This window comes from Myxine glutinosa, chromosome 14 (assembly GCF_964187855.1).
Source record: "Myxine glutinosa chromosome 14, kmMyxGlut1.1, whole genome shotgun sequence".
Classification (NCBI taxonomy): Eukaryota; Metazoa; Chordata; class Myxini; order Myxiniformes; family Myxinidae; genus Myxine; species Myxine glutinosa.
In genome coordinates, this window is record NC_136274.1 from 87,256,027 (window position 1) to 87,278,526 (window position 22,500).

Below are 22,500 nucleotides of genomic sequence, written 5' to 3' on the forward strand. Positions count from 1 at the left end.
GTCCCCCTACAAATAACTTGGCACTTTTGTCACCATCCCGAGCTGGTGTGGTGTTATTTTCCCTGCTGGGCTCTTTATCAACCCTCAGGTTACCATAAACTTGACCCCCGGCCAAATCATTCCCGAGAACCACAGATACACCCTCTACAGGAAACGTGGCTTGTAAACCGACGGTGACCGGTCCTGACACCAAATCGGACTCCAACTGGATGACCTGAAGGGGAGCACTAACACCGCCCCCGATCCCCTGTAAACGAACACTATCCCCCGTTGCCGTCTCCTCGGACCATGGCAAAATGCCTTCAAGCATTAAAGATTGATGGGCCCCTGTGTCTCTCAATATCCTAACCGGTCTCCGGTTAGTCGAGGCTCCATCCAGTGACACAAACCCCTCGGAAATAAATGGTTGGTAACCCTCTTGATGGCGATTTCTTACGCTAGCCATCGCATTCGGAGTTGTAATAGTCGGACTCCGCTCTGGGTTGTCCCTTTTCATGAGGTAACAACTGGACATCAAGTGTCCAGGTTTTTTGCAAAACGCGCAAGTAGGCCCGGAGGAAAAACTCGGGGTCTGCCTCGGGCCCCCCGAACTATAAGTTTGTCTTGGGCCCGCATCCCTCTGATTTCGAACCGGTGGGGTATCATAGTTGTCCCCATAATCATCTCGAGGCCGCCGCCATGTATGGTCGTTCTCCGCACCTGCTGTTCCCCACCTCCCCTGCGGAGATCTAGGCGAGGAGTTAGGTTCGTGGACCCCTATTCGGTGGGTTAAGGCATAATCATCTGCCATGGTGGCTGCGTCCCACAACTTTGGTACCTTCTTTTCCTGCAGGTACACTTTGATGTCCTCGTGGACACACTGCTGGAATTCCTCCACCAGGATCAAGTCCCGCAATGTTTCGAAGTCTTTCCCGACTCCTTTTGACTCACACCACCGATCAAACATGTTTTCTTTCACTCTGGCAAACTCCACATGGGTCTCACTCTCCCTCTTCCTGGCATTCCTGAATTTTTGCCTGTAAGCTTCCGGAACCAACTCATAGGCTTTGAGGATGTGCTTCTTCAGTACCTCATAATCTGCACATTGGTCCATTGGTAGCGCCGAATAAATTTCCTGAGCTTTCCCCACCAGCACACTTTGCACGAGTATGGTCCATGCCTCCTCCGGCCAGTTTAATTGTCGAGCCACTTTCTCAAAGTGTGGAAAAAATTTCGCGACTTCTTTTTCACTGAACGGTGGAACCAGCCTCACATGTCTGCCCACATCCCAGGTTTTCTGGTTAGGTGTCGACCCCGTCAGCAAGGGTGGTGCCTCTCCCCGTTCTCTCATTAACTCCAGCTCCTTGATTTTGATTTCTTGCTGAAGCTGCATGTCACGTTCCTTTAATTCCCTTTCCGCTTTTCTCTCCTCTGCTTCGAGGTCCCTTGCAGCTCTCCTTTCCTCTGCTTGTTCCTTTTCTCTTCTTTCCTGGAGTTCTCTTTCCACTCTCCTTTCCTCTGCTTGTTTCTCTTCTCTCCTCTCCTCTGCTTTCCTTTCTTCTTCTGCTCTTTCCTTTTCTGCTTTCCTTTCTTCTTCTGCTCTTTCCTTTTCTGCTTTCCTTTCTTCTTCTGCTCTTTCCTTTTCTGCTTTCCTTTCTTCTTCTGCTCTTTCCTTTTCTGCTTTCCTTTCTTCTTCTGCTAACCTTTCCTGGAGTTCTCGTTCCACTCTCCTTTCCTCTGCTTGCTTCTCTTCTCTTCTCTCTTCTGCTTTCCTTTCTTCTTCTTTGATCCGTTCCTGGCTCCGTAATTGCAACTCCAGTTTCCGGAGCTCCACGTCTTCTGGTTCTTCGGGTAGCCACTCCCAGGCTAACTCGTCCCATGTTCCTAATCCCACCATAGATTGTATCACCGTGGCCTGCAACTCTGCCTTCCTCAAATTAGTTCGGACCTCCAAGTTAAAATGTTTGGCCAATTTCAAGAGATCCGACTTTAGCAACGCTCGGAACTGTGCCTCACTCGGGGTTACCCCAAAGTTCTGTGCCACAAACGCCATGGTGCCTATCGTTAACACCTGTTAACCTTCACCTCAAGACTTTCCCCAATTTCTCAAAAAAAAATATTACCAATTAATAATTAATTAATAAATTTTAATTACCAAAAATATTATTATTTTATTATTTTATACACTTTTAGATCCCGGACGTAGACCCAATTGCGAAACTGCAAATCGTAATTTGGACGAGCCCCCAATTCTGTTACGTGGTCCTCCCGGTAACTACCTGGTCTTGGTGACCCCCGGACCGTGGGAGGGACCCCGCCAGAAAGATATATGGTTTATACGCTTTCGTAACGCAATCAATATGAATTCCGGTCAAGAAGAAACCCCACACCAAGGATCCGGAATAATCAATAATATATTCACTGAGCAATCAACAACCCTCAACAATGCACAATCAATATTACAACCATGTGAACTCATCTACACAAACTCTAAGATGGCCATCTTAATCTTATACATTCCTCACGTGAGCCCCACTCCTGACTCCCTCCGTGGTCAATGTCTCTCCTCTCCGCACACGGGCGGTTGAACGAGCCCCGGGCGGACGTGCTCTAAACGTGCCGTCTCGGACTGGGGCCGCGGCTGCAGCGCACCTCCTTGCCAAGCCACGGGGCAAACCCAGCGCGGCGTCCAACGTGCGCGAGGCCCCAAGTGCGACTCTTACGCGTCCTTGTAGATGGGCAAAAACCCAGCGCGGCTTCCGACGCGAGCGAGGCCCAACGTGCGGACCCGTACGCGTCTTTGTAGACGGGGCAAAACCCAGCGCGGCTTCCGACGCGAGCGAGGCCCAACGTGCGGACCCGTACGCGTCTTTGTAGACGGGGCAAACTGTCCCGGACGCTTGGTTTCGTGCACGAACTCACAGTGACTGGACGTGTCCAAAGGTATTTACCGCCCAGGTAACTCCTCTCGCCAGACGTTTCGCAACGGCGCGTTTTCCGCGCAGCGTAAGGTCGATTCCACCTTCTCGTCGTCGCGGGGCGAGGAAGAAGAAGCACCGTCCTTTACTCTCCTCGTGTCTTTTCTTCTCCCGTTTCCGGCCACTTCCGTTTCCGGCCACTGGTTCCGAAGGGCTCCTGACCCTCCCATCACAACAACCCTTAATATAATACACACGGATAAGCAACCTGAATGGTAATTTACATACATTCACCTAAATATATATATATATATATATATATATATATATATATATACATACATATATATATATATATATACACATACATATATATATATATATATATATATATATATATATATATATATATATATATATATATATATATATATATATATATATATATACATACATACATATATATATATACATACATATATATATATATATACATACATATATATATATACATACATATATATACATACATATATATATATATATATATATATATATATATATATATATATATATATATGCCACTGGACTGAACAGTTTACGTTTTGTACCCAATGACAGGTGTTATGTGCATGCGGACCTGCAGCGAAATGAAATCGGCTTATAGGTCTCCACCTCACCCCCAGGAATACCTTTGGCTACGGCTTCCCCTTCGCTCCCACCTTTTGTTCATATGTGTGTTGTACCGTCCACCAAACAGCGATGACTCCATCTACATCTCGCTGTCTGATAATATGGACCAACTTCTATCTACCCATCCCAACCCTCTCTTCCTCATATGTGGTGATTTCAATTGTAACCATGCCAGTTGGCTGGGTGTGGGTACCTCTCTCACCAGCCATGGCTCTTCAGCAAAGGACTTCTGTGACTCACTGGGACTGACACAATCTGTCAATTTCCCGACCCGGATCTCAGTCAACGGAGCATCTTCTCTTCTGGATTTGGTTATGACAAACTTCCCTGAAAATGTCTGCAGTTCTTCTTCTGCTCCAATCGGCTCATCTGATCATGTGCTTGTCAAAGTGGACATCTCTCTGACCATTCTCAGAGAGCCTCCTCAGCGTCGACGAGTCTGGCATTTCACTCAGGCCAACTGGCACGGTCTTCAAGCAGCCATCAATCAACTGGACTGGTCTCCCATCTCTACCGCCTCTGACATCAACTCGTCCTGGGAATTCTTTCAAAGTAAATTGCTCTCTCTCATGCACAGATTTATCCCATCTCGTCTTCAGTTGTCATACCCTTCCTCCCGTCCAGGGTACACGGAATCTTGTGGTGAGGCTGTTGCCCTGAAACAACTTGCTTTCGTCTCCTGGAAAGCAAATCCAACGGAAGGAAATCTCATTTCCTTTCACAAAGCCCGAAACAAGTGTGTGTCCACCCTCAGGAGAGCCAGGAAACAATATCTCACCGTTCTCAAGACTGAACTCTCTTATCTGTCTCCCTCTTCCAAATCCTGGTGACGTCTGGTCAAATCTGTTTCTGGTGTTTGTTCCCCCTCCATCCCCTCCCTCACCTCCCTCACCTCCCTCACCTCAAACGGCTGACTCCGCACGTGAAAAAGCTGAATGCCTCAACTCTGTGTTTGCCTCTAAATCTTGTGTCCCAAACCCATCCCTCTCTGTACCCACCATACCCAGTCGTACCCAGCTGCTCTTGGACTCTGTGTCCTTTCCTCCTGACAAGGTGGAAAAGTTTCTGTCAACCCTCGACTCTGATTCTGCAACTGGTCCTGACGGCATCAGCCCACGGGTCCTAAAATCATGTTCTTCCGCTCTTTCACTCCCTCTTTCTGTTCTCTTCACCCTCTCTTTTGCTCAAGGTCAACTGCCATCTGCTTGGAAATCAGCCAACATCACCGCTTTGCACAAAAAAAGTGCAAAAACAGATCCCAGCAACTACAGACCAATCAGCCTTCTCCCAATTATCAGCAAAGTCATGGAATCCATCATTACTTCAGATATGAAATCTTTCCTCTTCTCCAATGGCTTGATCTCTGATCATCAATTTGGTTTCAGACCTGGTCACTCTACTCTGGACATGCTGCTTCTGCTTTCTCAACAATGGATGGAGGTCCTCAACGCCAAACAGGAAATTAGAGCTGTCTCCCTTGACATTTCACGTGCCTTCGATATGGTCTGGCACCCAGCTCTGCTCACCAAACTCTCCTCCTTTGGTATCCATGGAAATCTCCACGCATGGCTGGCGGACTTCCTCTCTGGTCGTAGTCAACGTGTGGCCCTGAATGGGTTTCTCTCATCTCCTCTTCCTGTTCAGGCTGGAGTTCCCCAAGGTCGTGTTCTGTGCGCTGTGCTTTTTCTGGTCTTCATCAATGATCTCTCTGACTCTCTTGAAAATCCTCTCTATCTCTTTGCTGACGACTCTACTCTCTGTCGCTCCATTCCTCATCCCTCAGATCGGCAGTCTGCAGCCTCCTCACTCTCTGCAGACCTGGACAAAATCACAGACTGGGCAAACAAATGGAACATGTCTTTCAATCCTGATAAATCTTACACTCTTACGATGTCTTTCCGAAAAGACCGACTGGAAAACCCTCCCATCCACTTTCTGAATAATCCTCTCCAAGAAGTTCTGTCACTCAAGCTTTTGGGTCTCACTATTTGCCATGATCTTTCCTGGGAAAACCACATTTCAAATCTGGCCTCCAAAGCCAGTCGCCGACTGGGCATCCTCCGTCGTGCGAAGTCCTTCCTTGGCACACCTGAGCTCCTCACCACATACAAGGCTTTCATCCGCAGCTCTATGGAATACTGGTCTCCCCTCTGGGCTGGTGCTCCTGCCTCACACCTAGCCCGTCTTCACGCTGTTGAAACCAAAGCGTTCAGAATCATTGGAATCTCCCGCGATGAAGCTAACTCCAAAGGCCTTTCACTCACTTACCGCAGGCAGGTTGGTTCCGTCTTCTACCGACTCCTCTCTGGCCTTGCCCCCCCAGCCCTCTCTGGGCTCTGTCCCCCAAATATTCCTACAGGTCACACAAGATCTGCCTGCAACCCTCTTATGGTTAAACTGCCAAAATCAAGACTTTCTGCTCACCTTCACTCCTTCATTCCTCTTTTCTCCCGCCTCTGGAACAAAGTCCCTCACTCTCTTCAATCCCACTCCACCCTCCAGGTCTTTAAAACAGCTGTTCACCACCATCTCTTATCCTCCCCCATCCAAAACCTTGATCTTTTCTACCCCCGCTAATTTCGGTCCCCTTGTGTTTTATACCTCTCCGCCCCCTCCCCCCCTCCCCCTCCCACGCCTCCTGCCCCCAAGCCCTCTCCCTCCCACACTTCTCCCTGCTCTCAAATGTTGTGGTTGTGTGCTTCCCCTTCTCTCCCCATCTTGTCTTCCGCTCCCTCTTTTTGTATATTTTGTTTGTCTGGTTGATTTGTTTGTGAAATAAATGTTAGCTCTTTCACGAGCCTCGACTCGGTATACAAAAAAACCCAAAAAAAAACAAACAAAAAAATGCTATATTTCATTTTTGCCCCAATCTCTCAATGGTGAAGAATCAGTTTAAAATTTTAAAACACCTGGATCCGGATTATCATCAAAATCTAATCATTTCGTCCTTGTTGCACACCAACCTGTCCACCAAATTCCGTCCGAATCGGTCCACAATTTATGAGACGTCCTGTGCACAGACAAACAAACGGACAAAGAAACAGACTGGGGTGAAAAGATAAGCTCCGCTCACCTTCGGAGGTAATTACAGATGTTGCACAACAGTGATCACCTGACTATGTGGATAATTAAATATGTATGCTCAAAATAAGAATCACCAATCAGATTGAAGAAAAAAAATGACAGCTGCTTGTTGTATCTTAACCAGGTAGTTGGAGAGGTCATCACATACCTGGTTTCACCAGATCAAGAAGATCATCATCATCAAAATCTGCAACGAGACAAACACGACAAATGGTTCACATAACGGGCAGCCATGGGACATGAAAGGAGAGTCCATCATGGCGGACATGAAATGAGAGACCATTATTATGGATATTAAACCAGGATTCATGATTTTTAAGGTTAGGGGGGAAGGCACACATCTATGATTTTCGGTTAGGGGGCAGGTACAGGTCCATTATTTTAGGTTAAGGGGCAGGCAGAGATCCATGATTTTAGGTTCGCGGGGCAGACAGGGATCCATGATTTTAGGTTCGGGGGGCAGACAGGGATCCATGATATTAGGTTCGGGGGGCACGCAGGGATCCATGATTTTAGGTTAAAGGGGCAGGCAGGGATCCATGATTTTAGGTTTGCGGGGCAGACAGGGATCCATGATATTAGGTTCGGGAGGCAGGCAGAGATCCATGGTTTTAGGTTAAGGGGGCAGGCATGGATCTTTGATTTTAGGGTTAGGGGGTCAGGCACAGGTCCATGATTGGAGGTTCGGGGGGCAGGCAGGGATCCATGATTTGAGGCTCGGGGGCAGGCAGGGATCCATGATTTGAGGCTCGGGGGCAGGCAGGGATCCATGATTTGAGGTTCGCGGGACAGACAGGGATCCATGATTTGAGGTTTGGGGGGCAGGCATGGATCCATGATTTGAGGTTCGGGGTCAGGCAGGGATCCATGATTTTAGGTTCGGGGGGCAGGCAGGGATCCATCATTTCAGGTTTGGGGGGCAGGCAGGGATCCATGATTTTAGTTTTGGGGGGCAGGCAGGGAGCCATGATTTGAGGTTCGGGGGGCAGGCATGAATCCATGATTTTAGGTTCGGGAGGCAGGCATGAATCCATGATTTGAGGTTCGGGGGCAGGCAGGGATCCATGATTTTAGGTTCGGGGGGCAGACAGGGATCCATGATTTTAGGTTCGGGGGGCAGGCAGGGATCCATGATTTGAGGATCGGGGGGCAGGCAGGGATCCATGATTTTAGGTTCGGGGGCAGGCAGGGATCCATGATTTTAGGTTCAAGGGCAGGCAGGGATCCATGATTTTAGGTTCGGGGGCAGGCAGGGATCCATGATTTTAGGTTCGGGGGGCAGGCAGGGATCCATGATTTGAGGATCGGGGGCAGGCAGGGGTCCATGATTTTAGGTTTGGGGGGCAGGCAGGGATCCATGATTTTAGGTTCGGGGGCAGGCAGGGATCCATGATTTTAGGTTCGGGGGCAGGCAGGGATCCATTATTTTAGGTTCGGGGGACAGGCAGGGATCCATGGTTTCAGATTCGGGGGGCAGGCAGGTATCCATGATTTTAGGTTTGGGGGACAGGCAGGGATCCATGGTTTCAGATTCGGGGGACAGGCAGGGATCCATGGTTTCAGATTCGGGGGGGCAGGCAGGGATCCATGATTTTAGGTTTGTGAGGCAGGCAGGGATCCATGATTTGAGGTGAGGGGGGCAGGCAGGGATCCACGATTTTAGGTTCGGGGGGCAGGCAGGGATCCATGATTTTAGGTTCGGGGGGCAGGCAGGGATCCATGATTTTAGGTTCGGGGGGCAGGCAGGGATCCATGATTTTAGGTTGGGGGGCAGGCAGGGATCCATGATTTTAGTTTTGGGGGGCAGGCAGGGAGCCATGATTTGAGGTTCGGGGGGCAGGCATGAATCCATGATTTTAGGTTCGGGGGGCAGGCAGGGATCCATGATTTGAGGATCGGGGGGCAGGCAGGGATCCATGATTTTAGGTTCGGGGGCAGGCAGGGATCCATGATTTTAGGTTCAGGGGCAGGCAGGGATCCATGATTTTAGGTTCGGGGGCAGGCAGGGATCCATGATTTGAGGATCGGGGGCAGGCAGGGATCCATGATTTGAGGCTCGGGGGCAGGCAGGGATCCATGATTTTAGGTTCAGGGGCAGGCAGGGATCCATGATTTGAGGATCGGGGGCAGGCAGGGGTCCATGATTTTAGGTTTGGGGGGCAGGCAGGGATCCATGATTTTAGGTTCGGGGGCAGGCAGGGATCCATGATTTTAGGTTCGGGGGCAGGCAGGGATCCATGATTTTAGGTTCGGGGGACAGGCAGGGATCCATGGTTTCAGATTCGGGGGGCAGGCAGGTATCCATGATTTTAGGTTTGGGGGACAGGCAGGGATCCATGGCTTCAGATTCGGGGGACAGGCAGGGATCCATGGTTTCAGATTCGGGGGGGCAGGCAGGGATCCATGATTTTAGGTTTGTGAGGCAGGCAGGGATCCATGATTTGAGGTGAGGGGGGCAGGCAGGGATCCATGATTTTAGGTTCGGGGGGCAGACTGATTCATGATTTTAGGGTCGGGAGGCAGACAGGGATCCATGATTTTAGGTTCGGGGGGCAGGCAGGGATCCATGATTTTAGGTTCGGGGGGCAGGCAGGGATCCATGATTTTAGGTTCGGGGGGCAGGCAGGGATCCATGATTTTATGTTGGGGGGCAGGCAGGGATCCATGATTTTAGGTTGGGGGTTGCCCAAAAATTTGCATTGTACTGAAAAATCTAATTTTCTGAGCAGTGAGGGGAACATTTTTTGTGGGCGTTCTTTTTGTCATAAATTCTAAACACCATTCGAAATCCAGCATAGAAAAGAACGCTCCAATACACTTGAAAATAATTTCTCTAATTAAAAAAGTTTTATTAAAATACGTTTCTTTTAATTATTGCCTTGTCAGAAATTCCAATTGAATGAAAAGCAAACATTGCATATAATGAAACAAATCAATGTCTCTGAGTTTTGAACAAAGTTTGACATGGAATTGACCCCTTCGATCAGAATTGCGGTTTTGCCATCAGGTGAACATTTACCTTCATAGTCTCGACGATCTGGATCATTCAGAACAAATTGCTTTCTTTTCCAACACACATGACGTCTCTTGCATAACCTGGAGGATTTCCCAGGTCAAAATAATGTTCTTGAGTCTTGAAAACACCGAATTCAAACAGAATGATAGGGACTCCGGATATCTGATATTTGGGATACCATATTGCACTTCTTGGTTAAGGAATGGTTCGGAGCAAACAATCATCTCTGATGACAAATGATTCATAAAGCATCCATCAACGGAATGGCACAAATCAGCTCCATGTGAAACGCTGCGTTGTGGTCTCAGGAATATCGGGTGATCCCACATTCCAAGACCACATCTTCGGTTATGTACACGTTGATACCGATAAAAACAACGATCCCTTTACAAGGGAAGGGCTTTAGGGAGGATCTGCCCCCGATACGTTTATTCCATCACAATTTCACACAATTCCTCGGTGCCGGTATTCACGTACCTGCTCCTTGTGCATCAGCTTGCACTGCAACAAGAACAAACATTATCAGAGACAACTTCGTCTAAAAAGGTCTTCAGTTTCATTTATCAAGGCTTGTTGTGGTGTTTCTTAAGAAACGTGCAAATGAAACAACAGTTTTATTACACCAACTCTTTCTAAACAAGCGTTACGCCTAGGTCCCCCGTCGGTGAAGTGATGTGAGTTGACAAAGTGGAAGACGCAAGGCGGCCATCTTGGATTTTGACGTGGCGACCCAATTTTCAAGAGCGATCTTCCTTATGCCGAGATACACCCACACACCAGATTAGAAGTGAGTAGTTCGTTTATTTTTCAAGATATTTCGCTCACAACGTTCAGACATATATATGGTGGCGGCCATCTTGGATTTTCACGTGGCGACCCAATTTTCAATAGCGTTCTTCCTTATGCCTGGATACACCCACACACCAGATTAAAAGTTAGTGGTTCATTTATTTTTCAAGATATTCCGCTCACAAGGTTCAGACATACATGGCGGCGGCCATCTTGGATTTTGACGTGGCGACCCAATTTTCAATAGCGTTCTTCCTTATGCCGAGATACACCCACACACCAGATTAGAATTCGGTCCTTCGCTTATGCACGCACGTCCGCACGCACGGACGGACGCGCACACGGACGGAAGGGTAATATAAAACCATAGTCCCCCTTTCGCTCCGCGGTGCGACGGGGGACAACAAAACCAGTTTCATGTATTAAAATCCAAAATACTTCTGAGATTGAAAAAGTTACAGGGGTTGTTAAAACCTGGAGACCTCTTTTTCAACACAATATCCAATTGCGCTCAAAACATGGACCTTCGACTTCAGTCTTTTCCAACATCTTAATACGGCTTCAAAAAGGGTCTTCTACAGAAACGAAGAGCGTAAAGGGAGGGCAGCAAATGAAAAATAAATCAAATCAAAGAAAAGGAAGAAAAATTAAGGAATGAGGGTGGGTGAGGAAGACGAAGATCGGGTGCGGACGACGACGGAGCGTGGGTAACGGAGGACGGAGGGTGGGTGCAGACGACGGAGAGTGGGTGCGGACGATGGAGAGCGGGTCCGGACGCCTGAGAGCGGGTGCGGACGACCACCGAGGGCGGATAACGGAGGACGGAGGGTGGGTGCGGACGACGGAGAGTGGGTGCGGACGACGGAGGGCCGGTCCGGACGACGGAGGGCCGGTCCGGACGACGGAGGATGGGTGCAGAAGACGAAGAGCGGGTGCGGACGACGGAGAGCAGATGCGGACGACGGAGAGCGGGTGCGGACGACGGAGAGCGGGTGCGGACGACGGAGAGCGGGTCCGGACGACTGAGAGCGGGTCCAGACGACTGAGAGCGGGTCCGGACGACTGAGAGCGGGTCCGGACGACTGAGAGCGGGTCCGGACGACTGAGAGCGGGTGCGGACGACGGAGAGCGGGTGCGGACGACGGAGAGCGGGTGCGGACGACGGAGAGCGGGTGCGGACGACAACGGAGGGCGGATAACGAAGGATGGTGGAGAGTGGGTGTGGACGACGGAGGATGGGTGCGGACGACGGAGGATGGGTGCAGAAGACGGAGAGCAGATGCGGACGACGGAGAGCGGGTGCGGACGATGACCGAGGGTGGGTAACGGAGGAAGAAGGGCAGGTGCGGACGACGGAGGATGGGTGTGGAGTACTAAGAGCGGGTGCGGACGACGACAGAGGGCGGGTAACAGAGCACGGAGGGCGGGTGCGGACGACGGAAAGTGGGTCCGGACGGCGGAGAGCCAGTCCGGATGGCGGAGAGCCGGTCCGGAAGACGGAGGGCCGGTCCGGACGACGGAGGGCCGGTCCGGATGACGGAGGGCCGGTCCGGACGACGGAGGGCCGGTCCGGACGACGGAGGGCCGGTCCGGACGACGGAGGGCCGGTCCGGACGACGGAGAGCGGGTGCGGACGACGGAGAGAGGGTGCGGACGACGGATAGAGGGTGCGGACGACGGAGAGAGGGTGCGGACGACGGAGAGCGGGTGCGGATGACGGAGAGCGGGTGCGGATGACGGAGAGCGGGTGCGGATGACGGAGAGCGGGTGCGGACGACGGAGAGGGGTGCGGACGACAGAGAGGGGTGCGGACGACGGAGAGCGGGTGCGGACGACGGAGAGCGGGTGCGGACGACGGAGAGCGGGTGCGGAGTACGAAGAGCGGGTGCGGAGTACGAAGAGCGGGTGCGGAGTACGAAGAGCGGGTGCGGAGTACGAAGAGCGGGTGCGGACGACAACCAAAGGCGGGTAACAGAGGACGGAGGGCGGGTGCGGACGGCGGAGAGTGGGTGCGGACGACGGAGAGCAGGTGCAGAGGACGAAGAGCGGGCGCGGAGGACGAAGAGCGGGCGCGGACGACGACCGAGGGCGGGTAACGGAGGACGGGTGTGGACGACAAGGTTGGAGGTAATGAGGGTTGCAGCTCATAAGTCGTTTTTGGGATTGGACTGGAGGTTAATGGGACTGGAGGTTAATGGGACTGGAGGAGGGATGCAATTCCACACGTTTGGACACCTATTCAAATCCGGTTACCACATTACACATACAAGGACATCAGCATGGAAAGGAGGTACACACTTTATATTGTTTACCTTCCATGTATAATCACATGACCACATCTCAGGGGGAGGGGCTTGTCCAATTGTACATACTCCACCTTACATATACAAGGACATTACCATCTGTCAGTGGGAATGATTGTTCACACTCTCTCTTACATGTATGATATGAACATGTACCAGTGGGAATGCTTTTACACACTCTCCCTTGCATGTATGATATTAACATGTACTAGCAACGGTACCCGCCCTATGGGCGGGGCTTCAATTGGGAGGCCCAAATGAAAAGGCTAAATTTCAGAAATTGAAGGCTTTTTTTCTTTTAAACGATTTATATAAACATCCGTTAAATCTCGATCGGTGCAGCCGTTTGTGCGGCACCCGGGAAAATAACGTCATGCGGAGCAAGTATCAGCAGGATGTGGCAGTGTGGGAGTCCACGTTTCTGATCCTCCTTCACACCGAAGTAGACCACCACTTCTCCAAGCATTCCGCTCTTCAGATCCGCCATGAGAGATTTAGCTTGATACTGCTGACGCATGCAGTTAGTCCTCCCGATGTCGTATGTACTCCCGATACGTGTTTCCTTCATTGTAAAAACTTCCAAATCAACAGTTAAAAGGATTTTGAGCCGATAGCTGTTACGGCCTTGGCCAGATCGATGGAGACAGCGATCTGTTAGCGTATACACCACCCAAATAGCTATGTGGAATTCTCTCATGCAGAGATTAAACTCACGTCATTTGAACTTTGGCCGAGGCCATTATTTACTTTTAATGATGTTTATATACGAATCGAAAAGAAGATAATTGGTTTTGGGTCGGCCATTCCGCATATCTCGTGGGATTGTGAGTTGGAGAGATGGCTGTGATGGCGAGGAGGGGGTTATAATTCTCTCAAGCAGGGATTCAACCCATGTCCTTATAAAAGGTCTTTGCCCGAGGTCACTGAGTCCGATTGGTGCAGCCGTGCAGCGATCGGTGCAGCCGTTTGTGCGGCACCCGGGAAAACAACATCGTCACAATGAAAACATCGTCACAATGAACGTTATGCGAACGCGAATGTTATTCGGGAGTCCAAACCTGAGAATGCTGGAGACCAAAGCTGAAATTGGAAAAACGAAATAGCCTATTTTACTCCTGGAGATCCCAGGATTACCCACACAAAATATCGTTGCGATCGGTTCAGCAATTTTTACGGTACCTTCGAACGGACAGACAGACAGATGGACGGACGGACATTTGGTGAATTATAGTAAGATTCATATTAGTAAGATATACTTCTAAAAATACTGTTTAGATTTTGATGATTTGCGTGTGATATTTAACGGATGGTTATATAAATCGCACCGCCAAATTGAAATCCCGCCCTTAGGGCGGGTACCGTCATATATAATGGCGATACAACATAACTTGGGAGATCTCGCGAGATCTTGGAGATGGTGGCAGGGGTTTTCGACGGTCCACACGGTCTCCACGTTTTTCAAAGTTAAGTCTGTTCACAATTGTATTTTGTCGAAACTGTATTTATCGTTCAGTGTGTGAACTTATAGTGTCCCCCTTAGAAGTTTCTCGGTGTTTATCTTTCATAAATTAATCGCTTGTTTGCCGTGTCGCGAGCAAGGCCTTGCAGCCTCAGGCTTCCCCCATCGAAGGTTGTTCCTTCCTTCGCTGTTTTGCTAGCTTTTTTGATTTCCCCTTCTCCACCAATCTTCACCAAACATCTACTATTTGTCTTACGTTGTAACCCCCACCCCCCCCAAAAACAAACAAAAAAAAACTTTTATTTCCCTTTCTCCTCGTGTGCTTTTGCCTCTGCCCACGTGCGCTGTCTCGCCCCGCCCCCATTTTCCCCTTGCCTTCCACCTTTTGCCCTGTTCAAGTGACTCGTGGTCGTCGCTCTAGGCTTCCTCTCCCCATTGGTATTTTTGTGAATATAAGATTGTTCTTCACAGTTCTGTTTAAATATGTTTCAACTATCCCCTCCAGTGTTTTATTCAGTGGTTTATTACAACGCTGTTTTTCTTCTTATTTAAAAGGCTCCTTTCAATTTCCTCTTCAACTCATTCCATTTCAAAAAAATATTCAATCTCTTATGATTCCAAATCACTCCATGCTCTAAATTCTCATTTATTCCATCCCTCCTCCATCGTTCTTAAACGAATCGCTAACTTGAAAATCACAACAAACCCAATTTGTTATATATGTTCATCTTTCATTAATCATCCACTTTCTAAACTCCCCCCTTGCCCCTCCCCTTCAAATCTCCCCCCCAACCATCCCTCCTAAATTCTCCCTCCACCCACCTCCTTCTCAAAGCTGCCTCCTCCCCACTTCGTCTCCCTTCTATGTCATACCTCCTCCTCCCCCAACCTTCTACTTTCCTCTGCCCCCCCTCAAACAAACTCTCACTGTGCCTCATTCCATCACCATCAAACCTTTCGTCCTCCTCATCCTTCCCTTTCTTGTAACTCTTCTGTAATCTCGGACACACTATCAACTGCTCTTCCTACATCCCCCTCTCACCCTTCATCTGACCCTACCCCTCCCTTCCCCTGTCCTGCACCCGATGCTCCCCCTCTCTCCTCACTAACGGTATGGACCTCAAACATCCGGGGCCTTCGCTCAAACCTGATTGATCTCTCCATTCAGGTTGGTTCTGAAAATCCAGACTTAATCTGCTTAACAGAAACTTTCCTCCTTCAAGATGTCTCTGATTCCTTAATATCTCTTCCTGGTTACTCCCTCCTCCGGTACGATAGACCTGAGCCTCGGCCTGGTGGTGGGGTGGCTATCTTTATCAAAAACTCTCTTCCTCACTCTCCCTGCACTGCCCTCTCTCCACCCCACCCACAGGAGTACCTCTGGCTACGGCTTCCTCTCCGCTCCCACCTTTTGTTCATATGTGTTCTGTACCGTCCTCCAAACAGTGATGACTCCATTTACATTTCTCTGTCGGACAACATGGACCAACTTCTATCAACTCATCCAAACTCTCTCTTCCTCATATGTGGCGATTTCAACTGCCATCATGCCAGCTGGCTGGGTGTGGGTTCATCTCTCACCAGCCATGGCACCTCAGCAAAGGACTTTTGCGACTCGTTGGGACTGACACAATCTGTCAATTTCCCGACCCGGATCCCAGTCAATGGAGTATCTTCTCTTCTGGACTTGGTTATGACTAAGTTCCCTGCAAATGTATGCTGCTCTTCTTCTGCTCCAATCGGTTCTTCTGATCATGTGCTTGTTAAAGTGGATATCTCACTGGCCATTCTCAGAGAGCCTCCTCAGCGCCGACGAGTCTGGCATTTCACTCAGGCCGACTGGCACGGTCTGCAAGCAGCCATCAATCAACTGGACTGGTCTCCCATCTCTAATGCCTCTGACATCAATTCTTCCTGGGAAATCTTCCAAAGCAAACTGCTCTCTCTCATGCACAGATTTATCCCATCTCGTCTTCAGTTGTCTTACCCTTCCTCCCATCCATGGTACACTGAATCTTGTGGTGAGGCAGTTGCCCTGAAACAACTTGCCTTTGCGTCTTGGAAGGCAAATCCAACTGAAGGCAATCTCAGTTCCTTCCACCAAGCTCGAAACAAGTGTGTTTCTACCCTCAGGGGTGCCAGGAAGCACTATCTCTCCACACTCAAGATTGAACTCTCAAACCTGTCTCCTTCCTCCAAATCCTGGTGGCGTCTGGTCAAATCCGTTTCTGGTGTTTGTTCCCCCTCCATCCCCTCCCTTACCTCAAATGGCTACACAGTTGACACCGCACGTGACAAAGCCGAATGCCTCAACTCTGTGTTTGCCTCAAAATCTTGTGTCCCAAACCCATCTCTCTCTGTTCCCACCTTTCCTAGTCGAACCCAACTGCTCCTGGACTCTGTGTCCTTCTCTCCTGACAAGGTGGAGAAGTTTTTATCAAACCTCGACTCTGATTCTGCAACTGGACCAGATGGCATCAGCCCTCGGGTCCTAAAATCCTGCTCTGCCGCTCTATCTCACCCTCTCTCTGTTCTTTTGACCCTCTCTTTTGCTCAAGGTCATCTGCCAGCATCTTGGAAATCAGCAAACATTACCGCTTTACACAACAAAGGTGCAAAAACAGATCCTTGCAACTACAGACCAATCAGCCTGCTCCCAATTATCAGCAAAGTCATGGAATCCATCATTGCTTCGGATATCAAATCCTTCCTCTTCTCCAGTGGCTTGATCTCTGATCATCAATTTGGATTCAGACCAGGTCATTCTACTCTGGACATGTTGCTTGTGCTGTCTCAACAATGGATGGAGGTCCTCAATGCCAAACAGGAAATCAGAGATGTCTCACTTGACATATCACGTGCCTTCGATACGGTCTGGCACCCAGCTCTGCTCACCAAACTCACCTCCTATGGTATTCAGGGAAATCTCCACTCATGGCTTGTGGATTTCCTCTCTGGTCGTAGGCAACGTGTGGCCCTGAAGGGATTTCTCTCATCTTCCCTTCCTGTTCTGGCTGGAGTTCCCCAAGGTAGTGTTCTGGGCCCTGTGCTATTTCTGGTCTTCATCAATGATCTCTCCGACTCTCTGGAAAATCCTCTCTATCTCTTTGCTGATGACTCCACTATCTGCCGCTCCATTCCTCATCCCTCAGATCGGCAGTCTGCAGCCTCCTCACTCTCTGCAGACCTGGACAAAATCACAGACTGGTCAAACAAGTGGAACATGTCTTTCAATCCTGACAAATCTCACACTCTTACAATGTCTCTCCGAAAGGACCGACTGGACAACCCTCCCATCTACTTTCTCAACAATCCTCTCCAAGAAGTTCTGTCGCTCAAGCTTTTGGGTCTCACTATCTGCCATGATCTTTCTTGGGAAAACCACATTTCCAAGCTGGCCTCCAAAGCCAGTCGCCGACTGGGCATCCTCCGTCGTGCGAAGTCCTTCCTTGGCACACCTGAGCTCCTCACCACATACAAGACTTTCATCCGCAGCTCAATGGAATACTGTTCCCCCCTCTGGGCTGGTGCTCCTGCCTCACACCTTGCTCGGCTTCACGCTGTTGAGGCCAAAGCTTTCAGAATCATTGGAATCTCCTGCGATGTAGTCAACTCCGAGGGCCTTTCCCTCACTCACCGCAGGCAGGTTGGTGGTCTTTCTGTCTTCTACCGACTCCTCTCCGGCCTTGCTCCCCCAGCTCTCTCTGTGCTCTGTCCCCCCAATATTCCTTCAGGTCGCACAAGATCTGCCTGCAACCCTCTTATGGTTAAACTGCCAAAGTCTAGGCTCTCTGCTCACCTTCACTCTTTCATTCCCCTTTTCTCCCGCCTCTGGAACAAACTCCCCCACTCCCTTCAATCCCACTCCTCCCTCCAGGTCTTTAAAACAGCTGTTCACCACCATCTCTTATCTTCCCCCCATCGAAAACCTTGATCTTTTCTACCCCCGGTAATTCACCCCAGAGTCCTTGCAGTGTTCATATGTTTTATTCCTCTCCCACCTCCCCCCAAATCCTCCTGATGTCCCTGCTCTCAAATGTTGTGTTGTGTCCTTCCCCCTCTCTCCCCATCTTGTCTGCCGCTCCCCTTGTTTTTTGTGTTTTGTGTGTCGGTTTGTCGTTTTGTGTGATTAATGTTAGCTCTTTCACGAGCCTCGATCTTGTATACAAAAAAAAACAACAAAAAACAACCAAAAAAAAAACTTCGCATCGCAGTGACGATGAGCACCAATATGGATGGTGGCTGTAAGACCCTGCTATGTATCATTAGGGTTGGTGGCTGCGAGAATCCAAGGGAATGATTCCTTGTGAGATACCCGTGCTATGCATGGGTGGGAGGCCAGAAGCAAACAGACAATGCAGATACGGCGAATGCCAAAGCATGAAACCCAAAAATTCCACATTCCTGTAGCACCTTCAGTCGCACGTCAGACATGGACAGCAAGTTCGTGAATGACTTCCATGAAAAACGTACCCGTTCGCAAACAAACGGGTACGTTCACGCATAGAAACATCGATCCTGGGTCCGTGGCGAATCTGCATATTATGGCGATCCGCGAAGTTCACGCCCAGAATGTAGAAACCATCACGGCATGTCGTCATTCACTTGAACTCAATGTCTCTTTTTTCATTCCAAACAACATATCTCCAATCACATATTAATCACAAAATAAACTTTTAACAACATTGATAATGTTTCCTTCATTGTAAAAACTACCAAATCAACAGTTAAAATGATATTGAGCCGATAGCTGTTACGGCCATGGTAAGATCGATGGAGACAGCGATCTGTTAGCCCAAATAGCTTTGTGGAATTCTCTCATGTAGAGATTCAACCCGTGTCCTTATAAACGATCCGTGGATATCCGTGTCCTTATAAACTACCCGTGGCCTATATAAACTGACCTACGTTTGAACTTTCGCCGAGGTCATTATTTACTTTTAATGATGCTTATATACGAATAGAAAAGAAGATAATTGGTTTTGGGTCGTCCTTTCCGCATATCTGGTGGAGTTGTGAGTTGGAGAGATGGCCATGATGGCGGGGAGGGGGTTGGAATTCTCTCAAGCAGGGATTCAACCCGTGTCCTTATAAAAGGTCTTTGTCCGAGGTCACCGAGTCCGATCGGTGCAGCCGTTTGTGCGGCACCCGGGAAAACAACATCGTCACAATGAACGTTATGCGAACGCGAATGTTATGCGGGAGTCCAAACATGAGAATGCTGGAGACCAAAGCTGAAATTGGGAGAATTAAATAGCCTATTTTACTCCTCGAGATCCCAGGATTACCCACCCAAAATATCGTTGCGATCGGTTCAGCAGTTTTTACGGTACCTTCGAACGCACAGACAGACAGATGGACGGACATTTGGTGAATTATAGTAAGATGAGTGGGAATGCTTGTACACACTCTTCTTTAGAGGTATGAAATAACATGCACCAGTGGGAATGCTTTTACATACATGATATTGTTACGTTTGTAGGGGGGTAGGCAATGATTACCTTAGGGCTTAGAGCCAGGTAGAGTATTAGGATTAGTGTGCTCCGACTGTCGTTAGGCGAAGAAGAAACCCAATGTAATAAGTAGGAAATTTGTGTAGACTGGATGTCGTGGAAGAGCTTGCATCTTCATCCCCATGAGAGGGGTGGGGTTTGTTAATTAGCAAGGGATTATGGGTAAACTAATCCCCTGTATGTAATTGCCTCTAATTTTTTCCTGTGTTCCTCATGACACCGCACCACACCCACCTAAAAAGAAAACGGCCATTAACCACACCAATTAAAAACCAAACCGGAAACCAAGCATCAAGCACTACCGCTGATTACACTGACTTGGTGAGCAGATAGGCACAGGCAGGGCCATGAGCCACACCCCGAATAGCAGTGATTGGTCCGGAAATTGATTGGCAAAAAGACTGCTGAGATGGGACTCACTGATAGGAGCAGAGATAGAGACGTCGTGAGATGATGTCAGAGCCTCAAGTACAAAATAATTGGAACGGCAGACATTTTCTCTTCTCGTTCTGGATCCCATAGCGAACGGTCGCATTTTGTCTTCTTGCGCAAGGGAGATTGATCACGAACGGTCGTGTTCCGACATCTTGATAGTGATCGTGAGGAGTAGTAACTGCGGACCAAGAACTGTGGTTGTAGTGAAATTATACTGAAGGTGAACCCAGGAGTGCTCACTTATCCCACTAAAGGGGCGTCTGTAAGACCCGGGACAACCGCGGTGCAAGGCCACTCCAGCGACACTTACTGTGACATATAGTCCTGTAGTTTGAATGGTATGTACGCCCCTATATGCTGCACTTGTTTTGCTTTGCCTATTGATATCGGACATTGCCCATATAATACTCCGATTCTGATGTCTATTGCATGAATGTATTTCACAGGATGTTACCACAGATCTAAATGATATTAAACCTACCCAAGGGACAAGTCGTGTCTGTGGTTGATTTTCACGACAGTGGTTTCCCACGCAACAATGACGAGTGGACGGGCGCCCCCTGCTCGCTGTGCTCTCGGCGAAGCCAGGAGTGAGTGGACACTTCGCGAGGCCTAGTTCGTGCCAACGCACGCATTTTCCTGCCAAGGCCTCAGACGATCTTTGACGATTCCTGACGAAATACACCAGCCGATTTGAGCCAAGTGCCACAAACTACACGTATTTATTTTCCAGTTTTTTTTATCCCTTGTGTTGTAATCAAGTGTCTGGGAGCGCTCCGATTCGGAATTATAGTTTTATTTGGCCGTGTTTTATTTTGTGACCGGCATAGTCTTTAATAAATCCGGTAATTTTGTACATTTGAAATTCCGTGTCGTGCGAGTCGATTTATTGCAGGGTCGAGGACGTCAGTTGAGCCGTCCAGGTAAGTTCGTCATCCCCCTTTCCCTCGCGTGTAACGAAGGTGCGTTATTGAATTGAACGTCTCGGAGTGTCAAGCTCGCTTGGTCATCTGTGTCACCCTGCAGTGTTCACCAGAGGATAGTCACACGACAATCTTAACATTTATCAGTGGGAATGCTTGTACACACTCCTTTACATATATTATATTAACATGTATAGGTGGGAATGCTTGGAAACACTCTCCCTTACATATATGATATTAACATGCATCAGTGAGAATTCTTGAACATACTCCTTTACATGTATGATATTAACATGCATCAGTGAGAATGCTTGTCCACACTCCTTTACATATATGATATGAACATGCATCAGTGAGAATGCTTGTACATACTCCTTTACATATATGATATTAACATGTATCAGTGGGAATGCTTGTACATACTCTCCTTTACATGTATGATATTGTTCTCTGGCGGGTAGTGATATGTAGAGCAGAATAGAGCTGAATGGGTAACATGCTTCGAGGTGTCGCGGTAAGGAAAACTACCCTGTAATAAGTTAATGTGTAGGCGTTTTGTCGGTTAAGATGTATAATTGTGAATCTACCAGGAGGTTCATGTGTTAAGTAGAGTAGGGATTAAAGAGTAGCGTCCCTGTGTGTCCTCACCTGGTTAGCCAAACCTCTGTCCCTTTTGGCACCGCACACTACATAGACATTCCGACGGATCCCTTAGTACAACACTAAATAACGCCCTCCCCCCTGACATGACCTAGGAATAAATCAGGCCAGGACACCGCCACATGGCCGCCACCATTTACACCTCCGAGAGGCCTATCCACCTCGAATAGCACGTGCTATAACACCACGGGAGTGGGGGTGGCGTGGTGGGCGTGCGCCCTGGCGGGCCGGAGAGTCGGTGGAAGACACTGATTTGTTGGCAGCGCGCCAGGGCTGACGTCACCGGCCGAGGCTATAAAGAAGAGCGTGTGGAACTGAGTGCGCAGGTCAGATCCGTGGTCGTTCGCAGTTGGATTCCTGGTAGCGCAGTTCAGAGATCCTGAGCGAGAGAAAGCCCGAGTTGAGTTGCCGAATGCCAGTGCGCAGTTGATACGAGGAGAGTTGATCCCGAGCAGTTGGATTCCTGGTAGCGTGGTTCAGGCATCCTGAGCGAGAGAGAGCCTGAGTTGAGTTGAGCAGCACGGTGCAGTTCAGAGCCCGAGTTGAGTTGAGCAGAGATCGCAGATCCTGAGCAAGTTGAGAGGCAGTTCGTGGATCCTGAGATCGGAGATCCTGAGCGGGAGGATCAGAGATCCTGAGCGAGCGCCGAACGCCATTTTGCGGGAGCGGTTCGGGGATCCTGAGCGAGGACGAGGACTGTGGTTCGAGTCGACCTCGTGTGGAGCCGC

General features: G+C 49.2%; 1 protein-coding gene across 2 annotated transcripts in view; it reads right to left on the reverse strand.

Moving 5' to 3' along the window:
- Positions 1 to 22,500, reverse strand: part of LOC137439973 (uncharacterized) — a 148,948-nt gene that overhangs the window by 122,427 nt on the left and 4,021 nt on the right. Inside the window, exons 2-3 of one of the 2 annotated variants that reach the window (XM_068136295.2) lie at positions 10,168 to 10,191; positions 6,823 to 6,861 (exon numbers count right to left, since the gene is read on the reverse strand). In XM_068136295.2, coding sequence (XP_067992396.2) covers positions 6,823 to 6,861; positions 10,168 to 10,191 — 63 coding nt within the window. The remainder of the gene's footprint in view (positions 1 to 6,822; positions 6,862 to 10,167; positions 10,192 to 22,500) is intronic. The other variant, XM_068136297.2, reaches the window with a different exon arrangement.